The 17,284-nt window shown below is 40.9% G+C and overlaps 1 protein-coding gene across 1 annotated transcript in view; it reads left to right on the top strand.

Annotated features, from left to right (window-relative positions):
• Positions 1-16,495, top strand: part of JPH4 (junctophilin 4) — a 93,682-nt gene extending 77,187 nt beyond the window's left edge. The window contains exons 5-6 of the mRNA XM_053702314.1: positions 12,512-12,906; positions 13,049-16,495. Coding sequence (XP_053558289.1) covers positions 12,512-12,906; positions 13,049-13,129 — 476 coding nt within the window. The 3' untranslated portion in view covers positions 13,130-16,495. The remainder of the gene's footprint in view (positions 1-12,511; positions 12,907-13,048) is intronic.
• The last annotated feature ends 789 nt before the right edge of the window (positions 16,496-17,284 follow it).

The following is a 17,284-nucleotide window of genomic DNA, read 5'->3' as shown; positions in this document are numbered from 1 at the left end:
CACAATCTTTGGATTCAGAACATTGTTTCAGAAGGGTACAGAATTGGTTTCAAGATGAGACCTCCTGCAAAGAGATTTTTTCTTTCCCATGTCCCAGTAAATCCAGTGAAAGCTCAAGCATTTCTGAATTGTGTTTCAGATCTAGAGTTGGCTGGAGTAATTATGCCAGTTCCAGTTCCGGAACAGGGGATGGGGTTTTATTCAAATCTCTTCATTGTACCAAAGAAGGAGAATTCCTTCAGACCAGTTCTGGATCTAAAATTATTGAATCGTTATGTAAGGATACCAACGTTCAAGATGGTAACTGTAAGGACTATATTGCCTTTTGTTCAGCAAGGGAATTATATGTCCACAATAGATTTACAGGATGCATATCTGCATATTCCGATTCATCCAGATCATTATCAGTTCCTGAGATTCTCTTTTCTAGACAAGCATTACCAATTTGTGGCTCTACCGTTTGGCCTTGCTACAGCTCCAAGAATTTTCACAAAGATTCTCGGTGCCCTTCTGTCTGTAATCAGAGAACAGGGTATTGTGGTATTTCCTTATTTGGACGATATCTTGGTACTTGCTCAGTCTTTACATTTAGCAGAGTCTCATACGAATCGACTTGTGTTGTTTCTTCAAGATCATGGTTGGAGGATCAATTTACCAAAAAGTTCTTTGATTCCTCAAACAAGGGTAACCTTTCTGGGTTTCCAGATAGATTCAGTGTCCATGACTCTGTCTTTAACAGACAAGAGACGTCTAAAATTGATTACAGCCTGTCGAAACCTTCAGTCTCAATCATTCCCTTCGGTAGCCTTATGCATGGAAATTCTAGGTCTTATGTCTGCTGCATCGGACGCGATCCCCTTTGCTCGTTTTCACATGCGACCTCTTCAGCTCTGTATGCTGAACCAATGGTGCAGGGATTACACGAAGATATATCAATTAATATCTTTAAAACCGATTGTTCGGCACTCTCTAACGTGGTGGACAGATCACCTTCGTTTAATTCAGGGGGCTTCTTTTGTTCTTCCGACCTGGACTGTAATTTCAACAGATGCAAGTCTCATAGGTTGGGGAGCTGTGTGGGGATCTCTGACGGCACAAGGAGTTTGGGAATCTCAGGAGGTGGAACTCCGTGCAGTTTTCAGAGCTCTTCAGTTTTGGCCTCTTCTGAAGAGAGAATCGTTCATTTGTTTTCAGACAGACAATGTCACAACTGTGGCATACATCAATCATCAAGGAGGGACTCACAGTCCTCTGGCTATGAAAGAAGTATCTCGAATTTTGGTTTGGGCAGAATCCAGCTCCTGTCTAATCTCTGCGGTTCATATCCCAGGTGTAGACAATTGGGAAGCGGATTATCTCAGTCGCCAAACGTTGCATCCGGGCGAATGGTCTCTTCACCCAGAGGTATTTCTTCAGATTGTTCAAATGTGGGGGCTCCCAGAGATAGATCTGATGGCCTCTCATCTAAACAAGAAACTTCCCAGGTATCTGTCCAGATCCCGGGATCCTCAGGCGGAGGCAGTGGATGCATTATCACTTCCTTGGAAGTATCATCCTGCCTATATCTTTCCGCCTCTAGTTCTTCTTCCAAGAGTAATCTCCAAGATTTTGAGGGAATGCTCGTTTGTTCTGCTAATAGCTCCGGCATGGCCTCACAGGTTTTGGTATGCGGATCTTGTCCGGATGGCATCTTGCCAACCATGGACTCTTCCGTTAAGACCAGACCTTCTGTCACAAGGTCCTTTTTTCCATCCGGATCTGAAATCCTTAAATTTAAAGGTATGGAGATTGAACGCTTGATTCTTGGTCATAGAGGTTTCTCTGACTCCGTGATTAATACTATGTTACAGGCTCGTAAATCTGTATCTCGAGAGATATATTATAGAGTCTGGAAGACTTATATTTCTTGGTGTCTTTCTCATCATTTTTCTTGGCATTCTTTTAGAATACCGAGAATTTTACAGTTTCTTCAGGATGGTTTAGATAAGGGTTTGTCCGCAAGTTCTTTGAAAGGACAAATCTCCGCTCTTTCTGTTCTTTTTCACAGAAAGATTGCTATTCTTCCTGATATTCATTGTTTTGTACAAGCTTTGGTTCGTATAAAACCTGTCATTAAGTCAATTTCTCCTCCTTGGAGTTTGAATTTGGTTCTGGGAGCTCTTCAAGCTCCTCCGTTTGAACCTATGCATTCATTGGACATTAAATTACTTTCTTGGAAAGTTTTGTTCCTTTTGGCCATCTCTTCTGCTAGAAGAGTTTCTGAATTATCTGCTCTTTCGTGTGAGTCTCCTTTTCTGATTTTTCATCAGGATAAGGCGGTGTTGCGAACTTCTTTTGAATTTTTACCTAAAGTTGTGAATTCCAACAACATTAGTAGAGAAATTGTGGTTCCTTCATTATGTCCTAATCCTAAGAATTCTAAGGAGAAATCATTGCATTCTTTGGATGTTGTTAGAGCTTTGAAATATTATGTTGAAGCTACGAAATCTTTCCGTAAGACTTCTAGTCTATTTGTTATCTTTTCCGGTTCTAGGAAAGGCCAGAAAGCTTCTGCCATTTCTTTGGCATCTTGGTTGAAATCTTTAATTCATCTTGCCTATGTTGAGTCGGGTAAAATTCCGCCTCAGAGAATTACAGCTCATTCTACTAGGTCAGTATCTACTTCCTGGGCGTTTAGGAATGAAGCTTCGGTTGACCAGATCTGCAAAGCAGCAACTTGGTCCTCTTTGCATACTTTTACTAAATTCTACCATTTTGATGTGTTTTCTTCTTCTGAAGCAGTTTTTGGTAGAAAAGTTCTTCAGGCAGCGGTTTCAGTTTGAATCTTCTGCTTATGTTTTTTGTTAAACTTTATTTTGGGTGTGGATTATTTTCAGCAGGAATTGGCTGTCTTTATTTTATCCCTCCCTCTCTAGTGACTCTTGTGTGGAAAGATCCACATCTTGGGTAGTCATTATCCCATACGTCACTAGCTCATGGACTCTTGTTAATTACATGAAAGAAAACATAATTTATGTAAGAACTTACCTGATAAATTCATTTCTTTCATATTAACAAGAGTCCATGAGGCCCACCCTTTTTTGTGGTGGTTATGATTTTTTTGTATAAAGCACAATTATTCCAATTCCTTATTTTATATGCTTCGCACTTTTTTTCTTATCACCCCACTTCTTGGCTATTCGTTAAACTGATTTGTGGGTGTGGTGAGGGGTGTATTTATAGGCATTTTAAGGTTTGGGAAACTTTGCCCCTCCTGGTAGGAATGTATATCCCATACGTCACTAGCTCATGGACTCTTGTTAATATGAAAGAAATGAATTTATCAGGTAAGTTCTTACATAAATTATGTTTTTGGTTCGAGGCTCTAGAGGAGTCTCTTAAGGTTGAGACCCCATTAGATGATATTTTATTTATTACCGATGCCGCTTTTCAAATGGATAAATTAGCGGCGAAAAATGCAGGTTTTGCCATTTTAGCGCGTAGAGCATTATGGATTAAATCTTGGTCTGCAGATGTGTCATCAAAATCTAAGCTTTTAGCTATTCTGTTTAAAGGTAAGACCCTATTCGGGCCTGAATTGAGGACCCTCTACTTCTTCTTCCGCCACAAAGCAGGAGGGGAATTTTGCTCAATCCAAGTCAGTCTGGAGACCTAACCAGGCCTGGAATAAAGGTAAACAAGCAAAGAAGCCCGCTGCTGCTACCAAGACAGCATGAAGGGGCAGCCCCGGGACCGGATTTAGTAGGGGGCAGACTTTCTCTCTTCGCTCAGGCTTGGGCAAGGGATGTTCAGGATCCCTTGCCAGGGGTATCAGCTGGAATTCAAGGATTTTCTCCCAAGAGGGAGATTTCATCTTTCACGTTTGTCTGTAGACCAGACAAAAAGAGAGGCATTCTTACGCTGTGTAAAAGACCTCTATACCATGGGGGTAATTTGTCCAGTTCCAAAACTAGAACAGGGACAGGGGTTTTACTCAAATCTGTTCGTGGTTCCCAAAAAAGAGGGAACTTTCAGACCGATTTCAGATCTAAAGCATCAACAAATTTGATGGAGACTATACGAACAATTTTACCAATGATCCAGGAGGGTCAATATATGACCACCGTGGACCTGAAGGATGCATATCTTCACATTCCTATCCACAAGGATCATCATCAGTTTCTAAGGTTCGCCTTTCTGGACGAACACTATCAGTTTGTGGCCCTCCTCTTCGGGTTGGCTACAGCTCCCAGAATCTTTACAAAGGTGCTAGCGTCCCTTCTGGCGGTTCTCAGGCCACGGGGCATAGCAGTGGCGCCTTATCTAGACGATATTTTGATTCAGGCGTCAACTTATCATCTGACCAAATCTCACACGGACATCGTGTTGGCTTTTCTAAGAACTCACGGTTGGAAAGTGAATATAGAAAAGAGTTCACTAGTTCCACTAACAAGAGTTCCATTCTTGGGAACTCTGATAGACTTGGTAGACATGAAAATATTTCTGACGGAGGTCAGAAAGTCAAAGATTCTAAATATTTGCCGAGCGCTTCAGTCCATTCCTCGGCCATCAGTGGCTCAGTGTATAGAAGTCATTGGATTAATGGTAGCGGCAATGGACATCGTTCCGTTTGCACACTTTCATCTCAGACCACTGCAGCTGTGCATGCTCAGACAGTGGAATGGGGATTATGCAAATTTATCTTTCCAGATAGATCTGGATCAAGAGACCAGAGACTCTCTTCTTTGGTGGTTGTCACAGGATCATCTGTCCCAGGGAATGTGCTTCCGCAGGCCAGCATGGGTAATAGTGATGACGGACGCCAGCCTCTTGGGCTGGGGTGCAGTCTGGAGTTCCCTGAAGGCTCAGGGTTTTTGGGCTCAGGAGGAGTCTCTCCTACCAATCAATATTCTGGAACTGAGAGCAATATTCAATGTGCTTCAGGCGTGGCCTCAGTTGGCTTTGGCCAAATTCATAAGATTCCAGTCGGACAATATCACGACAGTAGCTTATATCAATCATCAAGGGGGAACATGGAGTTCTCTAGCGATGATAGAGGTTTCAAAGATAATCTGATGGGCGGAGGCTCACTCTTCCATCTATCAGCAATCTATATCCCAGGAGTAGAGAACTGGGAAGCGGATTTTCTAAGTCGTCAGACTTTTCATCCGGGGGAGTGGGAACTCCATCCGGAGGTGTTTGCATCATTGATTCGTCAATGGGGCACACCGGAATTGGATCTGATGGCATCTCGTCAGAATGCCAAACTTCCTCGTTACGGGTCCAGGTCACGGGATCCCCAAGCTGTACTGATAGATGCTCTAGCAGTACCTTTGTCGTTCAGCCTGGCTTATGTGTTTCCACCATTTCCTCTCCTGCCTCGTGTGATTGCAAGAATCAAACAGGAGAGAGCTTCAGTAATCCTAATAGCACCTGCATGGCCACGCAGGAATTGGTATGCGGATCTAGTGGACATGTCCTCTCTACCACCGTGGAAACTTCCGTTGAGAAAGGACCTTCTCATTCAAGGTCCGTTCCAACATCCAAATCTAACTTCTCTGCAGCTGACTGCATGGAGATTGAATGCTTGATCTTATCTAAGCGGGGATTCTCTGAGTCAGTCATTGATACTTTGATTCAGGCTCGCAAGCCTGTCACTAGGAAAATTTACCATAAGATATGGCGTAAATATCTTTATTGGTGTGAATCCAAGGGCTACTCATGGAGTAGGGTTAGGATTCCTAGGATTTTGTCTTTTCTCCAAGAAGGATTGGAGAAGGGGTTATCAGCTAGTTCCTTAAAGGGACAAATTTCTGCTTTGTCAATTCTACTACATAAGCGTCTGGCGGATGTCCCAGACGTTCAGTCCTTTTGTCAGGTTTTAATCAGAATCAAGCCTGTATTTAAACCTATTGCTCCGCCATGGAGTTTGAATTTAGTTCTTAATGTTCTTCAAGGGGTTCCGTTTGAACCCATGCATTCCATAGATATTAAGCTTTTATCTTGGAAAGTTTTGTTTTTAGTTGCTATCTCTTCTGCTCGAAGAGTTTCTGAGCTTTCTGCGTTGCAATGTGATTCGCCTTATCTTATATTCCATTCTGATAAGGTGGTTTTGCGTACTAAACCTGGATTCCTTCCTAAGGTTGTTTCAAATAAGAATATTAATCAGGAAATTGTTGTTCCTTTTTTGTGTCCTAATCCTTCTTCTAAGAAGGAGCGTCTGTTACACAACTTGGATGTGGTTCGTGCCTTGAAGTTTTACTTACAAGCGACCAAGGATTTCCGTCAAACATCTTCTCTATTCGTTGTTTATTCTGGAAAGCGTAGAGGTCAAAAAACTACGGCTACCTCTCTTTCTTTTTGGCTGAAAAGCATCATCCGCCTGGCATATGAGACTGCTGGACAGCAGCCTCCTGAAAGGATTACGGCTCATTCTACTAGAGCTGTGGCTTCCACATGGGCTTTTAAAAACAATGCTTCTGTTGCACAGATTTGTAAGGCTACCACTTGGTCCTCCCTTCATACTTTTTCCAAATTTTACAAATTTGATACTTTTGCTTCGTCTGAGGCTGTTTTTGGGAGAAAAGTTCTTCAAGCAGTGGTGCCTTCCGTTTAGGTATCTGTCTTGTCCCTCCCGTTCATCCGTGTCCTGTTGCTTTGGTATTGTATCCCACAAGTAAGGATGAATCCATGGACTCGTCGTATCTAGTAGAAGAAAAGGAAATTTATGCTTACCTGATAAATTGATTTCTTCTACGATACGACGAGTCCACGGCCCTCCCTGTCTTTTTAGACAGATTATATTTTTTCAAAACTTCAGTCACCTCTGCACCTTTTAGCTTTTCTTTTCTCTTCCTATACCTTTGGTCGAATGACTGGGGGTGGAGAGAAGGGAGGAGCTATATATACAGCTCTGCTGTGGTGCTCTTTGCCACTTCCTGTTAGCAGGAGGATAATATCCCACAAGTAAGGATGAATCCGTGGACTCGTCGTATCGTAGAAGAAATCAATTTATCAGGTAAGCATAAATTTCCTTTTTGAGAGACTTTCCAATTTACTTCCATTTTGAAATTTTGCATTTATATATATCTATCTTTTTATATGCACACTTTCTGAGGCACCAGCTACTACTGAGCATGTGCAAGAGTTAACAGTGTATAAGTATACAAGTCTGTGATTGGATGACAGTTGATGATGGCTGTTACATACAGGGGCCTAGCAAATTGAAGTACATTTTGAAATTTGTTAGAAAAAATTCCACTGCTCAATTAAAATAGTCGTAGTCTTTTTATTATGCATTTGTTGATTATGCAATTCCACTGTATGTAATGGTCCTTTAAAGGGACACTAAACCCAATTTTTTTCTGCAATGATTCAGATAGAGCATGCAATTTTAAGCAACTTTCTAATTTATTCCTACTATCAATTTTTCTTCGTTCTCTTGTTATCTTTATTTAAAAAGCAGAATTTAAAGCTTAGGAGCCAGCCCATTTTAGTTTCAGCACCCTGGATATCACTTGCTTATTGGTGGATAGAATTAGCAAACCAATAAGCAAGCATAGCCCAGGTTATGGGCCGGCTCTTAAGCTTTACATTCCTGCTTTTTAAATAAAGATATCAAGAAAACTAATAAAAATTGATAACAGGAGTAAATTAGAAAGTTGCTTAAAATTGCATGCTCTATCTGAATAATTAAAGAATTGGGTTTAGTATCCCTTTAAGTGCAGCTAAAAATTAAAAGGTACATCCAGTCTGTTTTGGTTTTACAGGCATTATTTAAATAAAGTTTTGCATATTTAGTTTATAGTATAAGTCTGTAGTTAATAATAATATTGAGAACAACATTTTACTAATACGCTTTCTTAAAGGGACATGAAACCCAAATGTTTTCTTTCATGATTCAGATAGAGAATACAATTTTAAACAACTTTCTAATTTACTTCTATTATCTAATTAGTTTCATTCTCTTTGTATCATTTGTTGAAGGAGCAGCAATGCACTAATGGTTTCTAACTGAACTCATGGGTGAGCCAATCACAATCGATATATATGCAGCCACCAATCAACAGCTAGAACCTAGTTTCTCTGCTGCTCCTGGGCTACCATAGCTAAACCTTTCAGCAAAGGATAACAAGATAAGGAAGCAAATTAAATAACAGAAGTAAATTGGAAAGTTGTTTAAAATTGTACTCTATATCTGAATCATGGAAGAAAAATTTGGGGTTTCATGTCCCTTTAACCCCTTCGCTATCGGGAATTTGAGGGGAAAAAAACAAAATACCGGAATTTTTTTTACCATTTTGCTATCATTCTATTTATCTATCAAAACTATATTTTGATTTAAGTTGACAACAAAGGGTATTGATCTAGGCCACCATTTCGCCACCAAATGATATTATATAAAAAAAATAATTAACTTTTTCAAAAACTTTGGGTTTCTCACTAAAATTATTTACATACCGCTTGTGCAATCAAAAAAGCTTCTCCGGGATCCCCTTTTTTCAGAAATAGCAGACATGCATGGCTTTGCCTTTGGTTTTTGGTATTTTGAAGACTGCTAATTGTAGCTTGTGCACCACACTTCTGAAGTTCCCAGCAGTAAAGGGGTTAATTAGTTTGCTGGTAAGAGAAATAGTATAGTAATGTAGGTATTACCCTCCTACCTGACACCTCCCACCTCTCTGATCCCTCCCAAACAGCTCTCTAACCTTCCCCCTCCCACTAATGGCAACCAACTTTTGTACTGGTATCTGCCTGCTAGTACCCAATTTATAGTTTTTTTTTAAATTATGTTTTTAATTTTTGTTGTTGCTGTAGTGTAGTTTTTCCCCCTCCCCATGATGGTTATTTATGGGGCCCCCACCCGCCATCCCAATGTTTTTCTGTAGTGCAGCTTCCCATCCCTCCCTCTCCCTTTATGATATTTTTTTCTGTAGCATAGGGCCCCTCCCTGTCATGCTCCGTTACCATATGATGCCTGCAGCTCAGGAACAGCAGCTCTCGGCTTTCACTTTACAACTGAGACTGCTGGAGCTTCCTGAAGCTGCAACGTATATATACATTATGTGGTATAATGGGCAATGTACCACATGATGTAGATCTTTGTGGTTTCGGTGCATGGGGTTAACCCCTTCACTACCGGGACTTTCAGAGAAGAACTTGCCCAAAATACTGTAGAATTTTTGCTATCACTCCATTTAAAAGAAACAGAGGCTTGGGGATCCATTTATTAATGTGTGGACGGACATGATCCGATATAGCGGATCATGTCTGCTGCACATCGATAAATGCCGACAGCATACGCTGTCGACATTTATCATTGCACCAGCAGTTCTTGTGAACTGCTGGTGCAATACCACCCCCTGCAGATTGGCCGCTAGCAGCCCGATCGTATTCGATTGGACGGATTGCTGTCCTCCACCTCTAGGCCCATTTTGGTATATTTCATACCAACATTTCCTCGCCAAATGCGATCATATCATTTTTTTGTAACTTTTTCACAAACTTTGGGTTTCTCACTGATATGTTTGTTCAGAAATAGCAGACATACATGGCTTTGCTATTGCTTTTTGGTATTTAGAAGACCGCTAACTGCAGCTGTCCACCACACTTCTATTATTCCCGACAGTGAAGGGGTTAATCAGGTAGCTTGTAAGGTTAATTTTAGCTTTAGTGTAGAGATTACCCTCCCACCTGACACTTCCCACCCCCTGATCCCTACCTGATCCCTCCCAAACAGCTCTCTTCCTTCCCTCACCCCCCACTGGTCACCACCATCTTAGGTACTTGCAGAAAGTCTGGCAGTATGAAGAGTTAAGGCAAAATTTTTTTTTATATTTTCTGCAGTGTAGGATCCCCCTTTATCTCCCTGATCCCTCCCAAACAGCTCTCTAACCTTCCCCCTGTGACGACTGTCCGCCATCCACTTTTTTAAATTAATTTTTTATTATTTTAATTTATAAAACATTTTTCTTTAGTGTATTGGTCTCCCCCCTCCGGCAATAGTAAGTTAGGGAGCCCCCCACCCCACCCTTTTTCTGAAGTGTAGCTCCCCATCCCTCCCTTTCCTTTTATTTTTTATTTTTTCTGTAGGGCCATCCCACTCCCTCCCACCCCCCACTGCTGGACCACCCACTCACCTTTAACTTAACATCTGAGACTGCTGAAGATTCCTGCAGCTCAGACATATATATACATTGTGTGGTACGATAAGCAAAGTACTGCACAACATATATATATACATGTCACATTGGGTTAAGGAGTTAAATGTAATCCCTGAAAAAAAGAGGCAACTTATTTTAAAGATTAATAGGACATAAAAATTGCAAAAAAGAAAATGGTCTAATGTGTTAAAGAATTTTATTATTGCACTATTGCTTGCTTATAAATATGTGTTTAGCCCCTGCAAAGGTGTTAAACACATAGCTAATGTCAGTTCCAGAGCAGCAATGCACTACTGAGAAGGAGCTAACGGAACAAATCTGGTGAGTAAATGACAAGAGGCATATATGTGTAGCCTCCAATTACCAACTAGCTCCAAGCAGTGCATTGCTGCTCTGTAGCCTACCTAGGTATGCTCATCACTAGGGATGGGCGAATGTGTTTATATTTGAATTCGAATGTTAGAACGAATGTTATTGTAGAAATTTGATTTACATAATAGAATGATGAAAAAAGAAGAGGGCGCCTCATAGTGTATTTCATACCAAATAGGTGTGCAAGCACATAGATAATGTTAGGCTTACCATATGAAGTGGCACCATCCTGTGACCGGTGCTTGCGACCAGGTTAGCACTCTGCAGTGGCTAGTACACTGTTTCACGGATTCCAAGCTGCGGTTGCGTGGGGAGTTCAATGTTCTCCTGTTTCTACTGACAAAGCAGAAAAAATCCAATGCAAAGTAGTATAAACGACAGGGCTGAACCTAATCAGCACATAAGACAACTTCCAAGGGTTTTTTATTGCCTGAAGAAACGACCCGTTTGGTGGTGGAGAAACGCGTTGCTGGAGAAAATAAAGCGTTGATTTTAAACTTTACCCTTGGAAGTTGTCTTATGTGCTGATTGGGTTCAGCCCTGTCGTTTATACTACTTTGCATTGGATTTTTTCTGCTTTGTCAGTAGAAACAGGAGAACATTGAACTCCCCACGGAACCGCAGCTTGGAATCCTGAAACAGTGTACTAGCCACTGCAGAGTGCCAGCCAGCTCGCAGGCACCGGTCACAGGACGGTGCCACTTCATCTGGTAAGTCTAACATTATCTATGTGCTTGCACAACTATTTGGTATGAAATACACTATGAGGCACCCTCTTCTTTTTTCATCATTTTCACAGATTTTCTAACACACCGGGTTCAAGCGGAGCAGCCTCGATCCAATAAATTCACCATTGAAAACTATACAGAATATTACGCTAACATCTGATTTCCATTTGGATTAACATCACCATTAACGTATAAACAATTGACTTTACCCACTATTTACCAGGTGCGCCCCCATAAGACCCCCCTATCGGGCTCTTATTATCCACTACTTGTTTTGTTACATAACAGAATGTTGATAAGAACGAATATTCTTAAAAATTCTATTATCAAATGTTATTTACAGTTTTCGAATGTCACTTTCAAATTCGAATGTGACATTCGAATATTACATTCAAATTCTAATGTGACATTCAAATTCGAATATTACATTTATAAAACACAGTTGTAGACTAGAAATACTATTTAGAATTCAAATGTGACATTTATAAAACACCTTATTAGACTAGAAATACTATTTTGAATTCGAATGTGAGATTCAAATTCGAATTTAGCATTCAAATTCGAATATTTCATTTATTAAACACAGTTGTAGACTAGAAATACTATTTCGAATTCAAATGTTACATTCGAATTTGAATGTAGCCTTCAAATTCGAATGTAGCCTCCGAATATTACATTTAAAAAACAGTATTAGACTAGAGATACTATTTCAAATTCGAATGTGACATTCGAATTAGAATGTAGCCATCGAATTTGAATATTACATTTATTAAACACAGTTGTAGACTAGAAATACTATTTCGAATTTGATTGTTACATTTGAATTCAAATGTCACTTTCAAATTCGAATATTACATTTCGAAAAATTCAATGAATACATAACTAAACATTCTATTTTAAAATTTGAAAACGAAAATTCGAAAATAGAATGTTAGAATGTTATATAAACATTCGAAATTCGATTCAACAAGCGAATGTATCAAAATTCTTTTTAAATTTTGAATTTTTAGAAACATTTGCCCATCCCTACTCATCACCAAAGGATATCAAGAGAACAAAGTATTTTTCATAATGTGTGTTCTATCTGAACCATGAAAGTTTTCTTGTGATACTTTTGATATTCACGTCTCTTTAAAGGATAGGTATGGGTATTGTCTTGTCTATATGGTGAGAAACAATATATTTAAAAAACAAACAAAACAAAGCTGGTTCTGCCTGCATAGGTGTAGAATAATTGTTTTCTCACCCTCTACCATACCTCTTTTGCAGGTTCTATGTGTTTACAGGATAGAGGAGATCAAGTTGCAGAGGCAGTGGTGCCATGGCTCAGACAGTGCCCCTCAGAGGTGTGTCATGATGGGACGCCATTATCAGACCGAACCCCTGAACCAAGCCTGCCTCCCAGTCATCCTGACACTCCCCCTGGTCCCACGTGTTGTCAACTTCGAGAGGGTACCCCATGCCCACCAATCCAAGAAGAGGAGATCCCTCCTGAGGGGGTAACTCCCCAACATATGCCTGACCAAGCAGAGGAACAAGAACCTCCTGACCCCCCTATTCTCATAGGACTAAACAATTCCACTACCAGCACAGACTGTGTAAGGGGAGTGGAGGATAAGGGGGAGGCACCAGAAGAACCCCCCAAAAACACATGTATGCAAAAGGTAGGATTCAAACCCTGTTCTGTGTGTGATCTAATTCTCACTTTATATCTATCTCTTTTGTCTCTTTTTTGACTATTCTGTCTCTCCAAAATTAATGGGCTCTCAATTTCTTTCTCATTAATATCTCTCTTCTTTTCTGCAGGATGCTGACCCTCTTGTTGTGGCTGTCGTGCTGTTTCTTGATATATTCCTTGCATTCCTCATCTCGTATTTTCTAACATGATGAGATGATAAAGTGTCCCTTATTTGACACTCTTGCACGCCATCTGTTCTCTGTCTGTCCTCTACCTCTGTCCCCCTAATGTTTACATTTAAAGGGCTCTCTCTTTCTATTTCTGTCTCTTTTCCAGTCTCATTGATTCTCTCATTCTCCCATTGTCTGATGTATTTTATTCTACATATCTCCATTTGAACTGTCCAAAGAGGGACTGCGAGTCAGAAACATTATTTGCTGCTGTTCCCGATATAAGTAGATATCGAATGTTCTGCATTTTAGTGACATAAGGGGAGTACACAATTCTCATAAAACAAAAATTCTGCAAAACAAACCATCTCCTGGGTGATTATTTGTTCTTGATTAAAAAAAAAAAGGAATATTAAAAACAAAATATATTATTATCAAGGCTCTGTGTGAAAGAAGATTTCACTTTAAAACTTTGCAGCATTTCCAAAAGACGGCCATTAATGAGGCTGGGAGGGATGGATATATATATTTTTTTACTAAGAATAGAGACATTGTTTACAGCCACTCACAATCCCTCTGCCAACCCTTATCACTTCCACTCCCAATCTCTCTTCTAACCACTCTTACTACCACTACCCGTCTCTTCGCTAAATCACTCTCATTGCCACTCCCCATCTCTTCTCTAAATCACTCTCACTGCCACTCCCTGTCTCTTTGCTAAATCACTCTCACTGCCACTCCCCATCTCTTAATCACTCTCACTGCCACTCTCCGTCTCTTTGCTTAACCACTCTCACTGCCACACTCCGTCTCTTTGCTAAATCTCTCTCACTGACACTCTCTGTCTCTTCGCTAAATCACTCTCACTGCCACTCTCTATCTCTTCGCTAAACCACTCTCACTGCCACACTCCGTCTCTTCGCTAAATCACTCTCACTGCCACACTGTCTCTTTGCTAAATCACTCTCGCTGCCACACTCTGTCTCTTCTCTAAATTACTCTTACTGCCACTCTCCATCTCTTCGCTAAACCACTCTTACTGCCACTCTCCATCTCTTCGCTAAACCACTCTTACTGCCACTCTCTGTCTCTTCGCTAAACCACTCCCACTGCCAAACTCCATATCTTTGCTAAATCACTCTCACTGCCACACTCCGTCTCGTCACTAAATCACTCTTACTGCCACACTCCGTTTGTTCTCTAAATCACTCTTACTGCCACTCTCCATCTCTTCGCTAAACCACTCTTACTGCCACTCTCTGTCTCTTCGCTAAACCACTCTCACTGCCACTCTCTGCCTCTTCGCTAAATCACTCTCATTACCACTCCCTGTCTCTTCGCTAAATCACTCTCACTGACACTCTCTGTCTCTTCGCTAAATCACTCTCACTGCCACACTCATGTCTCTTCGCTAAACCACTCTCACTGCCACACTCATGTCTCTTCGCTAAACCACTCTCTCTGCCACACTTTGTCTCTTCTCTAAATAACTCTCACTGCCACACTCCGTCTCTTCGCTAAATAACTTACTGCCAAACTCCATCTCTTTGCTAAATCTCTCTCACTGCCACACTCCGTTTCGTCACTAAATCACTCTTACTGCCACACTCCATCTCTTCGCTAAATAACTTACTGCCACACTCCATCTCTTTGCTAAATCACTCTCACTGCCACACTCCGTCTCTTCGCTAAACCACTCTCACTGCCACTCTCTGTCTCTTCGCTAAATCACTCTCACTGCCACACTCTGTCTCTTCGCTAAACCACTCTCTCTGCCACACTCTGTCTCTTCGCTAAATAACTCTCACTGCCACACTCCGTTTGTTCTCTAAATCACTCTTACTGCCACACTCCATCTCTTCGCTAAATAACTTACTGCCACACTCCATCTCTTTGCTAAATCACTCTCACTGCCACACTCCGTCTCTTCGTTATACCACTCTCACTGCCACTCTCTGTCTCTTCGCTAAATCACTCTCACTGCCACACTCATGTCTCTTTGCTAAATCACTCTCATTACCACTCCCTGTCTCTTCGCTAAATCACTCTCACTGACACTCTCTGTCTCTTTGCTAAATCACTCTCACTGCCACACTCATGTCTCTTTGCTAAATCACTCTCACTGCCACACTCCATCTCTTCTATAGATCACTCTCACTGCCACACTCCGTCTCTTCTATAGATCACTCTCACTGCCACACTCCGTCTCTTTGCTAAATCACTCTCACTGCCACACTCCGTCTCTTTGCTAAATCACTCTCAATGCCACACTTTGTCTCTTCTATAGATCACTCTCACTGCCACACTCCGTCTCTTTGCTAAATCACTCTCACTGCCACACTCCGTCTCTTTGCTAAATCACTCTCACTGCCACACTCCGTCTCTTCTATAGATCACTCTTACTGCCACACTCCGTCTCTTTGCTAAATCACTCTCACTGCCACACTGTCTCTTTGCTAAATCACTCTCACTGCCACACTCCGTCTCTTCTATTGATCACTCTCACTGCCACACTCCGTCTCTTTGCTAAATCACTCTCAATGCCACACTCCGTCTCTTTGCTAAATCACTCTCACTGCCACTCCCAGTCTCTTCTCTAAACCACTCTCACTGCCACTTCTAGTCTTTCTTCTACCTACTCTTACCACCACTCACAACCACTCTTACTGCTATTCTCCATTTCTCTCACTCACTCCCCTTTTGTAACTCCTTTTCCTAATGTCTCTTACTAATTGTCCTTCATTTGCCAACTCTTTTTGTCATTTTCAGTTTTATTCATTGCGTCTCTACTTTCTGAGAAGCAGTTTCATTAACCCCAGTAAGATGACAATATGGACTATGACTGTTCAACAACTGTTTCCTTTCACCTTCTGGCCTTTCCCACTCTTTGAAGCCTCTTTTACTTCAAACTAATTCTCCCTATATTGCCCCATCTTTTGTAAGCTGTTTTACTTCAGTCGCTATTGCCTTCCAATGCATCCTTCCTTTCCCAAAAAATACCTATGGTGGTCCATTTAACTATATTTGCAAGATTCTTCCATTGCAGAAAAAAAAATCATACTTTTCCATTCTTTTCCCTCAGACTTTATGCACGACCTTCTTTTATCTAATGCCCTTTTTTCACTTGCACCTTTTGGCATATGCTTTGATCACCTCATATAGCCTTGTAATTTCACTTGCCTGTGGCCTATTTCCTTTTCATCCCTTTGTTCTTGCGGCTAAGCCCCAGCAGCCCTTGCATCCGTTGCCTGCCCACTAGCTCCTGCTCATGCTTGCTGCCTGTTTGAGCATGCACTCCATTCCTATTTTTGTAGCAGTATTTTACCTTCTATTGAACCTGAAAGATGCAAAAAAAAGAAAATTAAAAAAAGGCTGAAATAATAAAATATTAAAAATACCAAAAAATGTGTAAGGATCCGTTACTGGAGCATCATGTATATGGGATGGCAAGTTTGGTTGTCACACATTTTATTACTACATGAATTTGTTTTGTCTTGTTACAGCAAACAACCATGGAGCTGTGTAAGATATTAGAATATAATATAACCAGACAGCGAACGTTAACCGTATGCAGAATGGAATCAGTGTTTATGATTTGAGTTATTAAAGGGAAGGGGGGTGGTAGAGTATATTATATGTAAGGTGCATAATAGCTAGTACAAACACACGTGTAATACCCCTTCTTGAGCTGCGAAGGGCTCCACGTATTATGTTCACCACTTTGTTAGCCCTCAATTATCCCCCCCGAAGATTAAGTTCCAGAACTGCACTGTTTGCAGTATTAACCATGATCGCTGATGATTTCCAGAGCTCTACCCCAACACCTTAAAACCCAATGTAAATTACACAAAGTTTTTATTTTCTGAATTTAACTGATTGAATAAAATAAAACAGTAAATTTGGCACGTGCAAAGGTTTGGGCTCCCTTCCAGTAGTGTACTTAGTAACACCACCTCCGGCAGATATCACAGCCTCCAAACGCCTTTTGTAGCTTGCTAACTAGTTGCTTTCTTGCTATATTTTCCCACTCATAGAATACTTATACTTCAGATATATTCTTAGGTTTTCCCACTTGCACTGCATGTTTAAGATCAATCCAGAGATTTTCAATAATATTCAAGTATGGGGATTATGAAGACCATTCCAAAGCCTTAATCTTCACTTTCTTCAAGTAGTTCATGCTTGATTTTGAGG

This window comes from Bombina bombina, chromosome 2 (assembly GCF_027579735.1).
Source record: "Bombina bombina isolate aBomBom1 chromosome 2, aBomBom1.pri, whole genome shotgun sequence".
Lineage (NCBI taxonomy): Eukaryota > Metazoa > Chordata > Amphibia > Anura > Bombinatoridae > Bombina > Bombina bombina.
The sequence above is the reverse complement of the archived record's forward strand: the minus strand, read 5'-3'. Positions and strand labels throughout refer to the sequence as shown.